Source organism: Physcomitrium patens, chromosome 6 (genome assembly GCF_059467195.1).
Source record: "Physcomitrium patens ecotype Gransden chromosome 6, ASM5946719v1, whole genome shotgun sequence".
NCBI lineage: Eukaryota > Viridiplantae > Streptophyta > Bryopsida > Funariales > Funariaceae > Physcomitrium > Physcomitrium patens.
In genome coordinates this window covers 6,272,505-6,293,674 of record NC_143415.1, presented here as the reverse complement: position 1 = coordinate 6,293,674, position 21,170 = coordinate 6,272,505, and the positions used below count along the sequence as shown (strand labels likewise).

The following is a 21,170-nucleotide window of genomic DNA, read 5'->3' as shown; positions in this document are numbered from 1 at the left end:
TGTAGCTGGACGTACTCGTTTTCCGACATACTGTCTTCTTTCACAGTCGTACTCCTCATTTTGTAGTTACGTCGCTTCTTTGGACAATGTTGAGCAGTGTGCTTAGGTTCTCCACAATATAAGCACAATCCTTCTTGTCGACGACGAGACTTTTCTTGCTCAGTAAGAGGTTTGAAACGTACCGCATCAATTTGCATATCCTCTACTTCCGAAGGTATGTGTTGAGGAGACGTCGGTGTTGCCATTGAATTGTAGTAACGTTGAGGCCCACTTGTGCGACTCTCGGATCGAAATTCAAAAAGTCGATTGTCGCACTTCACAGCAAAGTCAATTGCTTGACTCAATGTTTGAGGATCAGGTAAATTAAGCATCAATTTCTTTACCTCATATTGTAATCCGTAGAGAAATTGACTCACAAGTGCGGCATCATCCCACTTGATATCAGTTGCAAGTTGTCGAAATTGCGAAGCATATAATGTTACTGATCGATTGCCTTGTCGCAAAATACGGATCTTGTTGGTTGCAACACGAATTGCATCATGTTCTCCAAACATGGATCGAAACTCCGCCAAAAAAGCCTCCAGATTATCCAATATTGGATCTCGTCGTTCAAGAATAGATGAAAACCATGACAATGCTGAACCTGAAAGAAGTGTACCAATGAATCTTACTTGTGACCCTGGAGTTGGATAGCTCTGGGGTTGAAGTTCAATCACTAGTTGGACCTGATTGATGAATCCTCGAAACTTGGATCTGGTACCATCAAACTTCTCGGGCAAGGCAACTCTCGGTTCTCTAACACTCGAAGGGTGTTCCATTCTGGGAGAAGGGACATGGTTTGGTGCAGATGTTGAAGCAGCCCCAATCATCTCTATATCTTCACTTCCTACCATTTTTGTTGCTCTTTGTGGTGGTAAATTGAGTTGATGCATCGCAAGCATTAACTCCCTCAATTGTTCTTGCATCTGTGCCATTGCACTCTTCATTTCAACAAGCTCTGTCATAGTAGCACTTAGAAAAGAGAAGATGTCTAATAACGCTCAAAACAAATAGAAGAGAGGAATTGATAACAAAGAAAATACTAAGAACAATATCAGTTTAAAAGAGGGTAATCCGCAACTTCTAATGCGCTTATGTCTTATCAAGAAAAAGGGGTAATCCACTCTTAATCAAGAAAAGACAAAGCTCTGATATTGTAAGTGTACTCTTGTCAATCTGTCAAGGACAAGAACTCGATGAAAGCTAAAGAGTAAGTGAGACTTTTCTCAAAAAGAAATAGGACAAAATAGAAATATGTATATTAAGAAAGAAACTGGAATGGCTATTGCCAAAATACAAGAAAACTAGAGACCCTTGAAACTAGACTAGAAGCAAGAAAGGAGTTGACAAGAGTGAAGAGGGCTTCACTCTTGCCTCTATATATACTATCTAACTAGAAGCCACGTGGCGATGTTCTATAAGACCTCCAATATATGTTGACTTTCTAGGCCACATGCCTTTGCTTGCAAGGCAAGTTTTCTATGGATGGACCACGTAGTTAGCTTGTTCTTTAAGCCTCCAACATGTGTGGCACATGGCTAACTTGTTGACCAAGTTTCTAACCTAAAAGTCAACTATAGACTCCTATAAAGTCAAAGCAGCGTCTATGAAGCTTCTAAGAAGCTTCTCTAGAAGATATTACACAATTAACCTACTTTTATCTACTTTTACATACTTTTATCTATTCATATAGGTAATTATATGTATGTCCGTGACAGAAAGTACACCCAATCTTTCATGTTTCTTTCTTGGAGCCTTATCTAAAGTCATCTTTTCATGAAAAAAAACAATGTCTGCCACCTAGTATTGAAATTGAAGACCACGAAGAATACAAGGTAGAAAAGGTTCTAGATTCATGGTGTAAGTGGAGAAAATTGGAGTACCTAGTGCATTAGAGCGGCTATGATATCAATGAGCGCACATAGAAATCAGCGGAAAATCTTATCAATACGTCGTAAAAGGTACATGAGTTTCATCAATGCTATCCTCAGAAACCTAAGTCCTTTTGATGAAAGTTTTTCAATGAAGTCCCTTCTCCTTGAAGCCTTTTAATCCTCGGCCTTACAAAGAAGGGGGAGAAGGAACCTCTAAAAGATATAGTTAGAGACTATAAATCTGTAACCTGAGTCCATTCTTCCATGTTTAGTGCTTGTTTTTTCGGTCTAATATGGATAGCCAAGAGATAGATACCATTCCAATCATGTCCTCTCAACCGAGTATCTCACAAAGACGACTCCGAGATGAAGAACCGCCTGTACCACAAAGACGACGGAGGATACCTAGTAACAGATTGCTAATGATTGTATTTGAGGTAGAACCTACCTATGGTGATTTTTTCGAAGGAGTATTTGCAAGGCATTTTCACAATGAAGACACAGAAGTTCATGCTTGGTCGGAAATCAAAGGTGTAGGACACTATCATTGGTTACAAGGACTAATGATCTACTTGCTGTGCAAACATCAATTGGAGTATATTCCAGACATTAAGTAATAAATTTTCAACTTCTTACATTAGTACTGACTCGTAATAGGATTGCTTCTCGGAGACCTCAAAGCTAAATGGAGGGATGATATCAAGGACATATACTAAGAAGTTGTAGAAGATTCTAGTAGATTCTAGAGAAGCTTTGTAGTTTGTAGAAGCTACTTGAGAAGTTTTCAAGCTCGTAGAAGCTGCTTGAGAAGTTTCTTAGCTTGTGGAAGCTGCTTGAGAAGCTTCTTAACTTGTAGAAGCTGCTTGAGAAGCTTCCTAACTCGTAGAAGGTGCTTGAGAGGCTTTCTAATTTATGGAAGCTACTTAAGAAGCTTCCTAGCTTGTAGTATATATAGGAGCCGAGACCGAGGGGATCCTTAGTCTTGACAACACACCTCTTGAAGCTCTAACTCACCTCTCTAGTATTGTTCTTATACTCATCTGATTAATCTAGTTCTTGCTGATTTTTCTTGAGCTTCTTGTTTAGATTTCCAGTCAATATTCTAAATTCGTGACACATGGCTAATAAAAAAAAAAAACAATAATTTATGGATTCTATTGGCATTTATTTTAAATCCAATGATGATCCTTACATTTTTTATTTTTTTATTTTTTTTTTTTTTTGTAGCCAACTATTTACTATTGAATAATGGTTTGGTTTGGCATCATATTGTAAAATAATCTTGTTTCATCCATATTATAAATATTACACAAATTATAACTTATAATGAGGGCTTTAGAATAGACATTGCTTCATCCATACCAACTTGATTAGCTTAATCTCCCTCTCAATGTATTTTGATAACCTTCAACTTATGGCAAGAAAGAAACTTTTCAAACCAGCTATTGAAAAACTTAATTTTGCATTTGAAAATTATAAGCATCTTTGTAAAGCATTAATCATCATTCTTTATGGGCTCTAATCACAATAATATATTTTAAGCTTGGCACTTAAAAATCCACAAAATAAGTACTTCCTTGAGTTCAAAAAAGTGAACCATCTTTAGGCACTTTGGTTGAAGTTGGTTGTTATCTATTGCTTTGTATTTGTTATGTTTCTTTAAGCTCTTACTAATGCTGACTTGTGAAGGTACTTTTGTAAAGTTAAATTCAATTTTAGCCCACTTGGCAAGGATAATCTATAAGATTGAAGGCTTCACATTCTTTTGTTTGCAGATCTATAGCCGCTACACATTAGTAAAGTGCGACATTGTTATGGTACTTCAGTCAAATATTCTAGTCTAAAGAGATGGGTTAGAATGCTCTCTTTGTGAGTTTTTTAAGACTAAAAAGATACATATTGATGTGCTTTTTGCAACTTATATACAGTGACAAGGTGTTAGGTGTGTAGAAGAGAATGTACCAGGTGAGTTGCAAGTTTACACACAAAACAAGTTTTGAACAAATTGATCATATGACGGCCTCGATAAGTTTTAATTTCCTACAATTATGTTGAGGAAGGCAAATTGACCATATAACTTAATAGATGTAATACTATATATACGTTGTAGTTATAATTACAAAAAATAAAAATAAAATTATTTTATGTAATATTGTGTAAAAATTATTTTTTTGTTTAAAATCACTTCCAAAATCTAATTTTAATCTTTATTTCTATTAAAACACATCACATTTGATTTCAAAAATAAGAATAAAATCCATTTAATATTTTTTAGCTTAAGAGAGATAATTAATTACTTAGAAAATATTGATAAATAATATATATATATATATATATCTCAAAATATTTTAGATATGATTTAATAAATAAAATTACTTATAAAAATAAAATACATGGAAACACCATTGTGTAAGATCAAAATAAGAACTTGTGTTTACAATTTTCCTAAACCACAAAACCAATGATAGCAAAATGACCCTAAACAAATGATGAAAAATTGAACCTAAAAGTTTTGAAAGTATTCCAATGAGGTTGGCAATTTTTATTTCACTTTATAAAACTTAAATATATCTAATAAAACATACTTAGAATCCTTTGTCTCCACAATGTCATTAATTAAACATATGAGCAAACATTTATATAAACCAAGAACTTGTTTGAGATAGAAATCTATCATTACTATTAAGCCAACCCACACTAATTAACAAACCTCCCTTAGATCATCAAAAGATTTATATAAACGAGGGCTCTACTCCCACCCTATGCATAGATCTGTTGTGAATGATAAAATGAAATGTTCAATATTTATCTGCAAGACCCATTTGGGGGTAGTTATAGAAAACTTGTACACATACACCAAAACGTAATTTCGTTTTTTTCTTTAAAATCAATTCACAACACATCAAATACATGCAAAATATCCCAGCCACATCCATTCGTCACCATCAGCGTGACTGTGCACTGAGGCACTAATAGTCAAAAGGGAAACAGCCCAATCCTGACAATCCAACCAAGATATCTAACTACGTGTACGCCTGATACCTAGGTGATATCCGATTTTCATACACGCAGAGGTTTAAGAACCAGCGTCGTGTGCCGACGACGGGGGTGGGGCAAGCTGGACGGCGGGTGTCGTGGTCGCTCACTGCTTGCGGCAGCATATCTCCGCCGCTGTGCCGTACTCTTCCCCGATTTTGTCGTCCTAAGCCAAACATCGTCAGCTCTGTTACTGATCGCCTGACTCTGCATCTCGTGCTCAATCCAACGACCTTCTTCGGGACGTTTTGTGAGCCACAGTGGCGCAGCTTCTGAGCCGCTCTGTGCCGTCCTGCTGCTGCTCCTCATTATCGTTCCGTTTACAGTTGCCGGTTCGGCTGGAGGGGCTCTGGTGAGGACACACGTGGCTTGTGTGTTTTTTTGTATATAGCCGCTGTCGCGAATCTATATTTGGTATGGAATTATTTTTGCTAACTTTTGTCGAGGATCAGTGGTGACGTTGCGAGTCGAAATGGTAGTTTGTGGGCGATTGTGGGATTCTGATCTCTTGCAAAGATCTTGCGTCGCGTGGCCCTCGGGAAACTGGTGTGATGGTTCGTGGGGAGATTGCCTGATGAGATTCTGGTGGCGTGGTTATGGAGTGTTTTGTTTTGAGTGCGTGTAGGTTCACTAGCGGTTTAGTGTCTTTCGAGGTTCTGGTCCCGCTTCTGGTGCCAGGGTTTCTGGTCGCCTTCGTTTCAGTTACTCTTTGTTTGAAACTTTAGTGAAAACTCCTCCTAATGTCCTGAGAACATTGCTTTGTCAGATTTTTTTTGCAGATAGTCTATTCATTGAATTTTCCCACAGCCTATTGTGTGTTCCTGAAGATTTTCGGATCTCATGTATAGTAGAACGGTTCTCTGTTGTTCCTTGCTTTTCAAATTTGCTCTTTTGCATCATTATATTCTTTCACTTCAGAATTTTTTCTGCATCTGATCGCATTCGTATGCCTTTTTGTCCTCCTACCTTTATCTCAAGTTTATTTATCTGCTTCGAGTTCACTGATTAGCAGGAACCGAAGCAACATTTTGTGTTTACAGTTTCCTTGATTTTCGACGTTTTGCGTCTCCTCTGTTGCTTAGTTTTTTAGCTACTGATTCCAGAAGCTCCTCGAACATTCCCGAGCCTTGTTTGACACAGTAGTACTGTTCATACTGTGGCGACCTCAAGTATGCTACACTTTCGAATACCAAAGAGAGAGTGGCCACAGTCACGAAATTCAGGACGAAAGCGCCAGCAAGGCATTGCGAAGTTCAATTAGCCGTGAGCATGCCTTCAGTTGTAGGGGAATCCGGTTTTCTCAGTAGAATTACGAACCAGAAGGAGGTGATGGTCTCTTTAGCTTGTCTCTCCCTCGTCATTCTCACCCTCCTATTTGGCCATGGAAGCGCGGCTGTTCTTCTGTTCAACACTAAAAATGAATCTCGATCTTTTCCGGACATGGAAGCTGCCTTCAGTACGTTCTCAAGCATCCTTTCTTGCGGCACATACCCTGATCTTTTTGTAGCTTCATGTATCTCAATAAAAATTACGGTAAAAGGCATGGTAAGGTGCATTGCTGATATTTTGCTTTTCTGTTTGTGCAGCTCCTTCCATTCCCAGCGGAGGCGTAGCTGGGATCTTGCACGAAGCAAATCCACTCGACGCATGCTCACCCCTTAAAAATCTCATTCCGAAGGGAGAGCCATTGCCTCCTTTTGTTTTGGTATCACGGGGCAGTTGTAATTTTGATAAGAAGGTGAAGAATGCTCAAGATGCCGGCTTTCAAGCTGCGATTGTGTACAATAGTATGGATTTTGTCGGTGACTTGGTTATAAGTAAGCCTCTGACACATCATTTGGGTTTGCGTGTTCTGTCGCTGAAAGCAGTGCTCATACTTGCCACCTAGTTATTATTCTATTGTATTCCAAAGGTTTCAGACCTGTTAAAGCTTTTAACAAGAATTAGAGAGTCCTAATGATGAATTAGATCACGTATTTATTTATTGGTATCTTTTATCTTGACGTCCAAGACCACCATTTTTGGTAGCACTGATGTGCTAACCTGATTTTTTGCTTGCCTTTGCAGTGTCAGGTTCACCTGAGGGTATTGACATTTATGCAGTATTTGTCTCTTGGCTTACTGGACAAGCCCTTTTGGGTGCTGTCGGTGACAACAATACATGTACCCTGGTACCATATATTGAGGATACCGCCTGGTCAATCATGGTTGTGTCTTCGATCTCGCTCCTTGCCATTTCAGCGGTGTTGTCTACGTTTTTCTTTGTCCGTCGGCATAGCTTACGACATCGCGGTTCTCGGTTATTATCTAGGGAACCCTCTGGAATGAACGCACGGGATGTGCACGCATTGCCCACCTTAATTTTCAAGGCTGTTGGAGGAGCTGCTACTGGAGAGATGTGTGCTATCTGCTTGGAGGACTATGAGAGTGGAGAAAAACTGCGACTCTTACCTTGTCAGCATGGTTTGTTGCTCTAACGAACTAAATCTTGCTCGTGTGATGTAGCCTAATCCAGCAGTAAATGGGCATTTTAAATGTCTCTTTAATGCTTTCCATAAAAGATTTGCATGCCTATCTGTCACAAGATCGAGATAATTTTTCGTCAGATATTAGTTAGTAGTTATAGGACCTCTCGTTGCTGATGCAGGCATTCGTGGTATGGTTATCTATTCAACTTTCAATAGAGGTTTTTGGGCACTGAAATCTGCAATAATTATCGTCTCATGTGCAGACTTTCACGTCGGCTGTATAGACCAGTGGCTACTCACGCGGAGACGTTTTTGTCCAATATGCAAGCAGGATGCAAGCTCAGCACCTGTTCATCCATCAGCTACAGAGACAACACCTCTGCTCGTTGCTCCAAGTCACATTTTCTCGGTCCCCGCCACCGCTTCAGCAGCTACTCAGACATCACCTGTAGGCTCTCCTACAATTCAAACCATCCAATCATCGCCTTCAGATGTGTCGGGAGAGAACCTATGCTAACTCTTACCTTCATGTATACTTTCTAGAGACGGCTGTTGGAACAAGATGTAATTGTAGGTTCAGATAATCTGAATTCCATTTAGTTAATTTATGTGTTCAATAGTGAACAACGTTTGTGGAAGTGCTTAGTATCTTTAAACAACTTGCATTGAAGGTGATAGCATAAATGTAAATACTGGGGTGTAAAATAGAGTCCTGAAGTTCCTGCAGAACATGGCAATTGCTCTGGTGTATAGTGAACATTTTTACAACATACCAGAGCTATTGCATGCGATATTTGAAGAGTCATTACATAATCAAGCTGTCGTTGCTTAGTAGATGCACAAACACAGACGTTATACCAACCTGCGTTCTGACTGAAATACTTTTGCTTAATACACAAATTGTGTATTGAAGATCTTTCACTAAAGTGTAGGCTAGCGTTGCCTAAATCGCTGCGGATGAAAATCCACATACTTGGACTCGAAAGTTAGAACACAAAACGGACCTGTTCATTAGAGTTGACAATGTCTTCCCGCATGTTCCTCATTTTGCATCACCTGAACCGCAAAATTTGCAATTGTGGGTTCCCTTCAATAAAGGACCTTTACTACACCAATACTGCTCTAAATCCGAAGTACTCCGCTAGTACAATTGATTCATGTAATTCTAATTTCAGGCAGAATTTCACTGAATAACAATCGACTTATAAAGCTTTACTCTGACCTACGCATGAGAGACAAATTGTCAGCAAGACTTGTAGATAGTAGTCGAGATGGTCTTTGCGATAGAAGGGAATCATTGTATGCGTATGGCTTTACCTTTTATTGCTTCAAACGCGTGATAAAAAACATGCTTGAATGCGACTATTGGATAACAAGCAGCCCCAACCATGAATGTGTAATTCAAAATTGTAAATATTCAAATGTTCTCGAAACTGATGGTCCCACGTTGCAACGAACGTCAACATACCAGTACTGAGACATCATGCAGACATCGTGTAATGGAAGGCATCTTAATGCCCGCATATCGTTCATCCAAAAAAGGCACAAAAGTTGTGCACAGACTTGTCCTTGAGCAATCTCGAACAATTTTGAACAACAAATTTGAACATTTGAAGTGTCAGAATTGTTGAACATACACAATCTAAAGCTATCCGACAACAGTGCCTTGAGATTTGCTTAAATGTTTATAAGCGTCCATTCCTGGTGGTATGAAAACAATGTCACCCCAGCCTGAATCCTCTTCGTTGCCCTGCAATATTTGAAACAAGTAGAATACATAAACATCATGTAATGTCGTATTCTACCATGCATAAAATTCAGACATGTGGAGGATGATACGGTTCCACGTACTTGCGCATAACATACTAAAAAACAACTTCCATGAACTTGAAAGTTTTTTGACAACTCTATTAACCATAAGCTAAAAATTGAAATAAACGGAATATTCGCTCAAGGTCGGTGCAAACTAGGGTAAGTATGATGAGCATACCTCCATTCTCTTTAGAACATCTTCGAAGCTACCCACCTGCTAGTTACAATCAAGCACAATTCGGTCAATTAATTAGTTACTCGATGTATAAAATACCAACGAGATCATAGAAAAGGAAATTAGCACTACATTGTACCTGTATATCTGTGCTGACCTTCAATGCTGGATTAATCTTCTGTTGTTGTTTGAAAGCTCTCTGTAGAGCGGTTTCCAAATCCTCCTATAAATTGGACAGAGGATACATAGTAAAGTCAGTTGCAATAGAATTTCTAAGCATAACAAAATGCTAGATAATATCACTAGTACCAAAAAATACAAAAAATAAATAAAGAAAAAAAGTCAAAAAAGTCAAAACGATCAAAAACATCAACACAACGATGTTAAAACCAGAAGTGTGGAGTTTCATCAGTAAGCAAGTTCACCAGACTTTAAATAGCTGTCTATGAGCATTTTGTGTTGAAAGAAATACAAAAGAAAATTTATCCACGAAATTTACAACACTTTTTATTTTTTATTTTTTATTTAAGTAAAAAAAAGATCAAGATCATGATCGAAATTCGAAGTGAGCTTAAATTGAAAGATGACTACATCAGCTCAGTGTCATGTTCGCCTGAATTCATAACATCTGCTCGGCACAAGAAAGGTCACCTTGGAGAAGAAGATGGGACAAAATCGTCGGTTATTGCTTCTTAAAATGAGATTATCAGACTGCACATGATAACAACCAGCTTAATAATCCTTCGTCAAATAAACCACCCTGTATTGTCCATCCCTTCGTCAAAATGTCAAATATTAGCAACAAAAGACAATATCTACTAGGCGAAGGCAAGGCCTTTCTGTAACTGACGATTATTTACTTGTTGTTGTACCTGAAAAACTGGTACTCCATCAAAAGCCTTGCCTGGTTCTCCAGCCCTTGATCTTGCCTACATATTTAAAAGATAGCGTTGGACTAAGGGTTTAAAATCCACTTTCAATAAGCGAGGAAAAAGTGCTTGAACACGCTTTCATACGACTGTAACTAAGACATATCCCACTCGAGCAACAGAAAAGTAGCACCCGCTTGATACCATAGAACAAAAAATAAATGGAGTTCAGCCATCGTGCACTTAACATACAACACAAATAACCAGATCAGCGAAGACAATAGAGGATATGAAGAAAAGTCAAATACCTCTAGTGCATTCTTGACTTGGCGAGGATCAGGTAGGAAACGAAATGCTATGCCCTCTGTGCTAAGCTGGTAGACCTGCGAAAAATACGAAAATTATGTGTAAGAACTCACGTAGAAGAAAATCATTGTCCACGCACGTCTGACCAAATGCGGCAAGGCTTCAAGATGGTGCAAGTCACACATCGGGTTTTACGACCATAAATCTCTAGGGTTTAAGATTCACAGAAGTCCTCACCTTGTCAAGTGACACTGCCACAACTTTGGCTCCACGACCTAGAGATGGCTCACGATCCCGGACCTACGCAAAGAGAAGAAATTCAGAAGGTACTACTCATGTTCAATCATTCAGCACAATTGTGATAGAACACAACGGGTATAGGAAGAGGTGAACAACCAAAATCGAGTGTGTAGCAGTGTCGTAGCAAGAACAGAAAGCTCATCCATAAAAACGTGTATGATGTAATCAGCATAACAGAGACCTCTAACGACGTGCATGTTAACAGAAATATCGTTCGAGGAGATGATTGCTATGAAAAAGTTGTCACGACTTCTATTACCACTACAATCATCTAAATGCACAGCAAGTACCTGTGAAAGAAGTGCTTCGGCGTCAGCTTCTCGAAAGCAGAAGATTCCTAGAGACTTCGATGTGTTGAGGTCCGAAATAAGCACAAATTCATTAGCAGAATTGCTCACAGTGTAAACTGGAACCCCGTCTAACCTCTTAGCCACTTGTTCACCGCTCATTGCAATGTCAAACACGTGCTTCGCTTCCAATGCTTCACCACCTTGTGCAGGTAATCCAAGCGACAATGAAGCAATGAGAGGCCGAGGAGCTCCACGGTTCCAAATCATCCGCAGCATTGCCTCCGGAATTCCAGCCTTAGATCGTTGGAGTTGAGCTTCAAATTGAGCTCCAAACCCTGACATCGCCGTCCACACCTTCTCCCACGGTAACTGCCCACTCCTAATCTTTGAACGCGGATCACTCCTTCTATTTCCAATCCTCTCCATCTTCTGAACCATCATTCCTCTCCCATCTTCAATCGACAGTCCGAACCGCGAAATCCTGTTAGCTCCTTCTGCCACAGCAACCCCGAGCCAATTTTGCGCCTCCACTAATCGCCTCCGCACATCCGACACCACTGCACCCCCGTCTAATAGAGGCCGCCTCTGAGCCATTCTTCTCCCACCCGCAACGTACTCACCCTTGCACGCCGCGCTGCTCCCGGAACCGCCCTCCGTCATATCTACACAACGATAGTATTTCAATTCAAATGCACGGAACAAATATAACGAAATTCCACGTACAACCAATGCGCACTGTGTAAAGATTCACCTGCGAAGCTGGATGTCGGCAACAAGCCAGCGCTACCGAAAAGAAATCTGTGCTTCCAAATCAGTGCCAATTCATGTGCGAAACGATTGCCATAGCCCGCCGACCATTGCTACTACCACACTGATGCCGAAGACAGGCATGAGAGGGTTTAGGATTACGCAGACGAGCTGTGAAAACTGCGCGTGGAACTACGAAGCCCCCTGAACAAACAGAAGCATTCGAGAACCACGGAGGATTCTTTATGAAATGGAGGGAGTTAGGAACCGCGTGTAATACTGAACGACGCGTGGTTGGCTTGCAACGCTGCTTTGTCTGTTCACATTGCAGAAACTGATTCGACGCCCATGATTTACTTCGCTTTGAACTGCGTTCTTGGTTTTGATTCTATTTCAACTTTCCGTGCTTGATACGCGGTTTGTGTATGAACTATCAACTCAAACCAAAATATTTTTATTAACTTAATTAAACTATGTTTAATGAATAAAATATCTTATCATCTCGATATTGTAAAGTTAATGTTTGTGAATGAAATAATTGTTTTATTAATTCATCAAATAATATGTTATCGTTCTCTGTTTATTAATAAATAACCTTACCGATCAACTAGGTATATTTATACTATGGTCTCTACTTAAAGAATATGGCATTTCAATATTTAAATATATAAACAACTATTTTTATTCTACATCTGACAACCGACCCAATTTTAAATTGTAATCGTCATAGAAAATTACAATGCCAAATCTTCAAATATTCTATTGAATAATGGAAATTTCAAAAAAAAAAAAAATAATGGTTAACAAATCAACTCACTATGAATTGTTGCTGAAAGTATTGGAAACATACATGAATTGGTCCTACATAAAAATAAAAATAAACAAAATAAATAAAAGTAATCTCAGCAAATTCCCAAAATCACAAAATTTCACAAACTAACTTTCACAAATTTTCAAATTTCCAAAATTATATTTTGCAGAAATATTATACAGCGAAATCCCAGAAGCTTCGTCCATATGTCATGCACGTAGGAAAATGTTTATCACAACTGTTTACATATTGAGGTAATATTTAGCTTAAGCATATGTCGCCATTTGTTTTGTTCAACCCAACAAGCTCAACCACAACATTCTCACCAAACCCCCAAAATCCTGTTTCGTGGGAACTCTAAAAACACTCACAAAAACATTCCAAACTTGACCAAATTACCTTTAATTATGCATTCATTTACAAATAATAAACCCCCCTCCTTTTACATCCATCCCACACATCAATACTTCTCTAGAATTCTTATCTTATATGCAAAAATTCACAATACATACCCATATAATACCACTCAAAATTCCTAACAACGCAATGAACCTAATCCTGACTACTCTACTTAAGATAAGCTAATAGAACAAAAAAACTCAACCTAGCACATGCACAAATCCACGCAAGCATAAACCTAAGACATGGACTAGTCCACATAAGCACATACCTAAAACATGGAGTAGTCCACGTAACCATAAACCTAAGACATGGGCCATTCCACGTCAGCACACATGTGACATGTATGAGCTAGTCCATGTCAGCAGCACTGACGCACGTGTGCTCCTACTCACACACTTTCTCTCTCACACACAGCCTCACTCACTCATTCATTCATGCACACAATCCTTGCCCTTGACACCTCGTGCATTGCAAGTCGTGCGGCTTGCGACGGCCCTCACGAGGCTACAAACGGTGTAGGCATTGCCGTGGCCTGACCTGGCGCCCTGGGAGGATCCCCGTGCCAGCACCGGAGAGAAATAACCTAAAAGAACAAAAGCAAACGAGGGTGACAGTCGATGTTGCTGACCCACACGCACCCCGGCGCGCCTTCGACGTCGACGATGGCCGAACACACTGGCAGTGCGTTCCCGAGACCCGGTGTGCTAAATTAAGCACCATGCATCGGTCAAACGAAGCTCGGACCGTAGTCTACTCGTGACTCGGGGCGGCACCACCCGCCGTTCGTCCAAGGCCTTTGCTTAGCGTCGTAGACTAGCGCCTCTGGCTGACTGTCTCCATGTGTGTTTGTGTGTCCGTACAATGTCGTGTTGGACGTCGGGACCACGCCTCCGCTGGTGCGCGCGGGCGGGTGATTCTGAGTCCTCGCGCGAGTAGGTAGACGGATGTGTAGTTGCAGGAGTGAGCTGCGCGTGCTGCTGGCTTGAGTTGGTCGATGTGGAGGAGTGTAGAGTTGTCCTCAATGGTGCGGCAATCGTGGCATGCGGGTTGTTTCCCGCTTCATTCTTCCCGCTTAATTATTGTTGCTGTTTTTTTGTAATTGGCGGAGTGATCTGGGGCGTGTTGTTGAGTGCTGGGGCGGAAAGTTTGTTGATAGGGTTAGGATTGTGAAGGAGGGCTGGGGAGTGGAGTGAAGAGCTTTCGTTGAGGTTGGGGTGGTGAAAATGGAAGACCAGCCGCAGTCAAAGCGGAGGAGGAGACCGAGTGTGAGGTTAGGGGAAATTGGATTCGCAGCACCTTACAATGCCTCGGCGCTGTGGACGGAAGCACCGAAGCACCGCAAGAAGCAAGCAGGAGCGGGGACGTCGTCATCGGCAGAAAGGGGGCTGAGTGCTGGAAAGGCGATTAATGGCGTGAAGCCGCCTCGTATTCGGCCTTTGGAGCATGTTGCGGGCGACAAAGCGGCAATAGAGGAAGAGTGGAGCGTAGTCGAGCCCGCGGCAGCGTCGGCGGATGAAGCGAAGGTGGCGCAGACGGTCACTGGAGATGGTGCGGCCCCTGTGAGCACGCTCATCGAGGAGCAGCAGGCAAAGCGGCGAAGGGGGTTCGTATCGAAGGCTAACGGTAAAGTTCGAGGGAAGGGGCCTGGAGGAGCTCGGTCGGGATGGGCATCGACAGGGAAGCAGGATGAAGCTACCATATCCGAGCTTCCAGTGGACACAGATTTGCTCGAAACCAGGGAGGGCGAGGAGAAAGAAAAGGAGAGTCTTCCTTTACAAGCAGACGACGAAGCGCCATTTTTGGCCGAAATCTCATCAGGTTCCGAGGAGCTAATGGGAAGTGAACTGAAAGGAAACGAGGAGCTGCCAGCTGATGATTCTGGAAATGGAGCTTCTGATGGCAGCGAGGAACACGATACTCACGCTAACCCTAATAGTCATGGCGATGAAATGCAAGGCGCAATCGAAGACGGTCCAGGACAAGCAAACGGAAATGGCTTTATTACAGTGAAGCAGCGTGGAGGAGAGCGAAGATCAGGCAGGCAAACTGCAAGAGGAGTCATCGCCTGTAGAGACATTGTAAGTAGAGACACCGTGAGCAGAGACACTTCAGGAGAGCCCAGTGGACGCTTTCAAGCAGCAACAGCTGCACCAAACGGAACCACCATCATTACTCCGAGCTCCAGCCAAAGAGTTTCGCTCTCCTCGGGCGTTAGTGGATGGTTGCAAGAGTTTGGCCTGAGCAAATACGCCGAATTGTTTGAGCTCAACGAAGTCGATACTGAAGTGCTCCCCCTTTTGACCATGGACGACCTGCGAGAAATGGGAGTAGACGCTGTGGGTGCTCGGCGTAAGATGTTCACTGCTATTCAAGAGCTAGGGCAACTTCGAGGCATTTAATTGAGGTGGGAAGATGGTTGCCCTATACAAGGCTTGTTAAAATCTATAATGATACAGCAATAGGTTTAGGGTTTGTATTCTCGATTTCATGTATAGTTTTAAAGTTTATGCTACACTCTTAGTGATTTTTGTACATTCTGACCAATTGGTGTCTGTATCCGCTATCGAGCTCTATTAGAAGGTGAAGGCAAGTGTTTGAAATCTGTGAAAGATAAAGTTATTTACTGACGCATAGTTTCGATTTTAAGAACCAGTAATAGAATGTGGTTTGGTTAAATTCACTTCTAGTCACCAAAGCGATACTAAAAAACTGAGACCTAGTCGTCTTTTTCTAGATTGTGGCCAAGGTGGCTATTAACTCAGGCATTTACGGTCTATAGCCATGTTGCAGCTTATTGGAGGTTACTGTCTGTTGGTTTCAGGAATTTAGGAAGGTTTCATCTTTTCTCTAAAAGTGTGCACTAGGCAGAGCAGAGGACAGGGCGAGCTATGTTATGAAGGTTTCAGGTATTGTGATGAGACGGTTGTGCGAGTATATATGTTTTTCTTGTAACAGTCTGGTAGCCCTTAGCCATAGCTAGTTTGAGTATGTCATTGCCGGTATGTTGGAAATTAAAATAGCATGTAAAACATATGCGATATCTGTAGCCACAGAGTTCTAGAGTATAGACGTTGTGTGTTAACACCCAAATGCATGAAAATGTATGTTCAGCAAAAGAATATTCGATGAAGAGTATATTTCTAGGAAGTTATTTTACAATACATTCACATTGTTCGTATTCTTGATTAGGAATCAGCTTTGGGCATTGCAGCATGGATATACAATTTGACTGCTTTGGAGGACTGGATGCACACTGAGATGCATTGAATTGGGCTCGGAGACAAAGAATCAACTGTACACTCCACCAGTTAATTATGTCCATGATTGCCTATTCTATTGAACACATATGGTCATATACAGCAGGAGAAGAGTGGAGTACAAGTTTCATCATCCAGACACGCCAAGTTCTGCCCGAGTTTTTGTTACGAAAAGGTCCTTGCTTTTGAGCATACCAGGCAAGCGTCCGAGGATAGGCAATTGTGGGACGATAGGCAACTGTGCGACACCTTCATATCGTCCCAACGAAACAATTCCGAAGGGTGTTGACAGAGGCTCATATTCTGCCAGTTTAGGCTGTGTCGGGGCTTGGATAAGTCTCTTAATGTTGTCTGCAACTACACCTGCTTGTTTGTTCGCCAGAAACCCTTGCTTAATCTCCTATAACACCAAAATCCATTCAATGTACTGTAAGAAAACTTTTACACTACAGATTTGGTGCAACTGTGAGGAATAATGAGTAATACTTGAAGAGATTTTCAAGTGAACTATTTTCAAACAAAGGCGAGATATCAAAGCAAGCGGATTTGTTTAAAGTGGTAGATGGCCAATTATACCTTCGTGTTGACAATGTCACCCACAGCAAAAATGTTAGACTTCCCTTCCAAACGCAAGTGTCTGTCCACTTTCAAGCGACCGTCACTGTCAATCAGTTGTCTGAGATCTGAATCTCTCAACCACGACGATCCAACATGCTTTCCAACGCAGATTTTTAGATACTCAGCCAGGATATGCGCGCCATTCTTTGTAACATATTGAGGGCCAGGCATGCCTTGAATTTCCACTCTGAAATCGTATCAAATAAAACCCAAATAAGATTCCATTTACAGAACCTTCTCAAGCCACATGTGATAAATTTATGAAGGCGAAGTGCTCACCTATCATTCAAACTCACTTCAACGTTCTTAGAACGCAACCAGTTTAGAGTTTTCTGTGAAGCTTTCGGGCCAAGGAACTGGAGAAGACGGTCACCAGAGTGTACCAATGTCACCTGCACTACTGGTTGTTAGTCGTTTGTCGATTGGCATTGACGACTTGATGGTAACACTGGATGCAGGTAGATAATCAAATCTTCCGGATGCATACCTTCTTGTCTGGAAAGTCCACCAAAATCTCTGCAACAAGCTCAACACCCACAGGACCACCTCCAATTACGAGCACGGAATTGGCTGCCAAAAGCTTCGTGTTCTCATCTTCGTACAGCTTGATGAGTTCTGCTCGAGTGCTTGGGCCGGAGTATGTCGTGCCCGTGGTAATGACAAGGTAATCGAATTCAACGTGGTCGCCTGAAGCCGTGATGACCTCGGACCCTGATATTCCTCTGGCTGCGCTCTGCACAACTCGCGCTGTCTTCAAATACTCCGAGTGCTTTATAATCGAGCGCTTCGCAAAGGAAGGTTCCACAATGCATCGCATTTGCGCGTAAGGGACCTCGAAGTACTCTTTCCTATGTATGCACCGACATCATAAACTTTTAAACAATGATATCAACAAGATTCATGGCTGTGGAAAGGCCACTATGACTATACTAAGCTGAAATCCCCCCCCCCCCAAACTCTTGAAATCTCCGAACGAGCAAGTTCTGGCAAATAAACTCGCATGGTCTGAAACAGCACATTTGCTTTGCAGAATGAACGCTGAGAAATGTGTAAGAATCAACGAAGGTAAGAATCTCACGGGTCAATTAGGGTAACATCAGCCACCTGTTCGAGTTTCTTTGCGACTGCCGAGCCGCCTACTCCGCCACCGACGACGACAACTTTCTTCTTCATGATTATAGTCTCCTTTTCGCATCTGTAGGTTCAGCAAATCAAAACCTTCGGAAACACCCTCTAATCTCTGTTTCATTTCGTATTATCTCACCAGAAATACAACAACCACAAAATATACAACAGAATGTTAAGAAAGTAAGTAGCGAGTTTCGCAATGATAATTGCTACGTCAATTACTCAGCCATTATCAAATTCCTCGCAAAAAAAGGGAAACAGAAAATCTAGAGCTAGGCGTCGATTCTCCTTCTAGGCTGCAGAAGACGATCACGCAGACTCTCTCATTTGTAATATCTCGCAATCTCTCGAAGCCCTCTAGTTTCATAACCAATACGTGTACTCACACCACCGACCAAAGTTTCAACTCCCCTGCATAAATCAAACCAAGTCCACCACGAAACCTCTCTAAGAAAACCCATAACCACCAACCAATGAGGGAAATGCAGCGGCAAAGACGGACAGCCTCCGACTGAACATAGCAGAGTCGCAACTACTTTAACTCACCCAAAGAGAAAATTGAGCATTGTAACCACAAAGCCCACGAGAGAGAAGTTCGCAAAATTCAACATCAGAACATCAGAAAATCGCAAGCAGATGCTTGCAAGCCACTCCGGGCTCCGAAGCGGAATACTACGCCACAATGGCTCCAAGTACTCAGGCCTGTCGATGAACCACGGGTAGACACGCGAGCCTTCACGATGAATTAGCCTCGTGAAGATTGAAGAGTATTCCTCGAGAACATTCCACCTAATTGAGATGGAACTCCAATACGCACAATTTCGATGATTGCGAAGGCAGGAAAAAGTTGCATGCTACTGCAAAAGCCCCAGCTATGACAGAAACGGGTCTGCGAAAAAGCGACGACGATCTCTCCGCAGTGAAAATCAATGTAGGGTTCGGTAAATTTAGGTCCCTGGAAGCGCTACGGGGGGGGGGCTGAAGGTGGTCGCTGGATTTGACATTGCCCACACCGTCAGCTAATTTTAAAGCTCCGCTTGAAATGTGTCATGTTGGAGGCGTTATGGCGTCTCCGATTTGCACAATAACAAGAGCGTCATCGGGAACTGTTCCACGCTGCGAAACAGCTCCGAAAAGCCTGAAATGAATGGGGAGCTCCTCCGAAAGGATCGAAACCCTAATCCAGTTTCCCTGTGGCTTCGATTGTGTGCGTGAACACTTGTAAGGCCCTATTGCCGTTCCTCACGGAGAAAGGAGGTCCAGGTAGGATGGACTGGAGAAGCGCCACTTGGCATTGCAGCTGAGACCCAAGTGGCATGAATATAACTCCCAACACTATAATATATTGGGTGTTATTCTTTTTTGCTGTGAAACCATTGTTTTGAAGAAAATTATTAAGGTTTAATAACTTATCTATTTATATTTAATAGAATATTGTTTGTCTATAATGGCAAAACTAATATATATATATATATATATATATATATATATTAGAGATCATCTTAGTCATTGAAATAGTTCTTACAAAAAAAAGAACAAAAATTAAAAAATATATAATTAAACAACCATCTCTACCATAAAATTAGAACAAAAAAATATTTTTGTTTTCCTTATACCATATATTGAATAAAAGATGAGTTTGACAAATTTAAAATTACTAGTTGACAAGGACATGAATCTCAAAGAACTAAAAGATTGACACACTCTTGTGTCACTTAAAAAGGCTAAAAAATCATTAAAAGATGGTATGATATTAAACTAGAATGGCTATTGCCAAAGACAAGAAGACTAGAAAATCTTAAAACAAGACTAAGGACTAGAAAGGCATTGACAAGAGTAAAGAAGACTTCAATCTTGCCTCCATATATACTATCTAATTAGGAGCCCCATGGCAAAGCCCTATAGGACCTCCAACATGTGTCCAATTTGCAAGACATATATCTTAACTTAGAAGGCAAGTTTTCTATATGCGCACAATATCGTTAGCTTGGCCAACAAGTTAGCCATGTGTTGCGCATGTAGATAGCTTGTGGTATAAGTTTCTAACCTACCAATCAATTATAAACATATATATATATATATATATATATATATATATACAAATACATGTCTATAAAACTTTTAAGAAGCTTTGCTACAAGATAATATCAAATCTATCTATATTTATCTTATATCTAAAACTTCTTATCTAGGTAAATATATATGTCCATGATACTAGCTCAATGTAATGATTTTTATTGATTGATTGATTTATTTTTTTAAATCTTTGACAAAAACTAGGTCTATCAAAGATACACATGTCATACTAGTAATATAATATTAAATCAGAATGCAAATAGATACTACCAAAAATTATATATATATATATATATATATATATATATATTACTATTAACACCACAAAAAAGAAATTGTGTATGTATATACTAAAAGAAATCCATACCATTGGCCACAAAAGAACTATAAAAGTTTAATTTGTGGTTTCTTAGTCAATAATTGAAAACTTCTAAGGAAATGATGATTTAGGAAAGAAACAAAATAGAAGTGAATATGCATAACAATAAAACCGTTCATGTTTTCTTTATTGTAATTGGCAAATTTAATTTTTATTTACTACCACAATTTATATAGTTAAGTTAAAATAACTTTAGAATAAATAGCAATTGAGGTGGTTTTTTTGTCTTAATTATTTTTAGAACATATGATTTTAATCATATTTGAAATAAAGTAGTATAAAAATATGTGATTAGGCACATAAAAATATTCCTATATTTTTGTATATTTCTTCAAGTTTTTATAAATTCTCTAAGTTTATGTGATTTCATTGAATTCTTGTGCGTTCTTAATGTCTCTTTTTCATGACCAATCAAAAGACTTCTTTATTTCTTTGTATTACATAATTTTGCATCAATCTTAACTAATATTTCTATCTATTCCATAAATATTGCACAACTTCCAATTCTCATAAGCATTCTTTAGCATTCCTAAACTTAAACAAATTCAAGTGAGTTAATAATTTGACTCATTTAAAAAGCACC

The 21,170-nt window shown here is 40.4% G+C and overlaps 4 protein-coding genes and 1 long non-coding RNA gene across 12 annotated transcripts; 2 read left to right on the top strand and 3 right to left on the bottom strand.

Moving 5' to 3' along the window:
* The first annotated feature begins 5,034 nt into the window (after positions 1-5,034).
* Positions 5,035-8,278, top strand: LOC112283575 (receptor homology region, transmembrane domain- and RING domain-containing protein 1). The gene is made up of 4 exons (XM_024522456.3): positions 5,035-6,405; positions 6,536-6,766; positions 7,017-7,412; positions 7,681-8,278. Exons 1-4 carry the CDS (start codon positions 6,219-6,221, stop codon positions 7,932-7,934), a joined length of 1,068 nt encoding a protein of 355 aa, XP_024378224.1. The 5' UTR covers positions 5,035-6,218; the 3' UTR covers positions 7,935-8,278.
* A 530-nt stretch (positions 8,279-8,808) lies between these two features.
* On the bottom strand, positions 8,809-12,033 carry LOC112283574 (protein TIC 22, chloroplastic). 4 transcript variants are annotated; one of them, XM_024522451.3, is made up of 9 exons: positions 11,921-12,033; positions 11,170-11,831; positions 10,817-10,879; positions 10,582-10,656; positions 10,277-10,333; positions 10,056-10,115; positions 9,544-9,627; positions 9,408-9,446; positions 8,809-9,167 (listed from the first exon to the last, which is right to left on the bottom strand). In XM_024522451.3, the coding sequence occupies exons 2-9, from the start codon at positions 11,827-11,829 to the stop codon at positions 9,066-9,068; spliced, it is 1,140 nt and encodes a 379-aa protein (XP_024378219.1). In that variant the 5' UTR covers positions 11,830-11,831; positions 11,921-12,033; the 3' UTR covers positions 8,809-9,065. The 4 variants fall into 4 exon arrangements, with proteins under 4 accessions (XP_024378219.1, XP_024378220.1, XP_024378221.1 ...); XM_024522452.3 differs by having other exon boundaries at positions 9,408-9,443; XM_024522453.3 differs by having other exon boundaries at positions 9,562-9,627.
* A 173-nt stretch (positions 12,034-12,206) lies between these two features.
* Positions 12,207-13,251, bottom strand: LOC141045515 (uncharacterized). Its single transcript, XR_012217704.1, has 3 exons — positions 13,127-13,251; positions 12,734-12,777; positions 12,207-12,346 (listed from the first exon to the last, which is right to left on the bottom strand). It is a non-coding gene; the product is annotated as an uncharacterized LOC141045515 (long non-coding RNA).
* Positions 13,252-13,744: 493 nt separating this feature from the next.
* Positions 13,745-16,941, top strand: LOC112283592 (uncharacterized). 4 transcript variants are annotated; one of them, XR_002970149.3, is made up of 3 exons: positions 13,769-15,533; positions 15,951-16,035; positions 16,326-16,941. XR_002970149.3 is itself a non-coding variant. In XM_024522488.3 (2 exons), exon 1 carries the CDS (start codon positions 14,353-14,355, stop codon positions 15,526-15,528), a length of 1,176 nt encoding a protein of 391 aa, XP_024378256.1. In that variant the 5' UTR covers positions 13,745-14,352; the 3' UTR covers positions 15,529-15,533; positions 16,319-16,941. The 4 variants fall into 4 exon arrangements, 2 of the variants coding, with proteins under 2 accessions (XP_024378256.1, XP_024378257.1); XR_002970148.3 differs by having other exon boundaries at positions 13,986-15,533; positions 16,319-16,941; XM_024522488.3 differs by lacking the exon at positions 15,951-16,035 and having other exon boundaries at positions 13,745-15,533; positions 16,319-16,941.
* On the bottom strand, positions 16,236-19,294 carry LOC112283593 (uncharacterized). 2 transcript variants are annotated; one of them, XM_024522490.3, is made up of 6 exons: positions 18,679-19,294; positions 18,083-18,199; positions 17,492-17,852; positions 17,284-17,396; positions 16,963-17,191; positions 16,236-16,786 (listed from the first exon to the last, which is right to left on the bottom strand). In XM_024522490.3, exons 1-6 carry the CDS (start codon positions 18,741-18,743, stop codon positions 16,517-16,519), a joined length of 1,155 nt encoding a protein of 384 aa, XP_024378258.1. In that variant the 5' UTR covers positions 18,744-19,294; the 3' UTR covers positions 16,236-16,516. The 2 variants fall into 2 exon arrangements, with proteins under 2 accessions (XP_024378258.1, XP_024378262.1); XM_024522494.3 differs by having other exon boundaries at positions 18,109-18,199; positions 18,679-19,266.
* Positions 19,295-21,170: the final 1,876 nt, after the last annotated feature.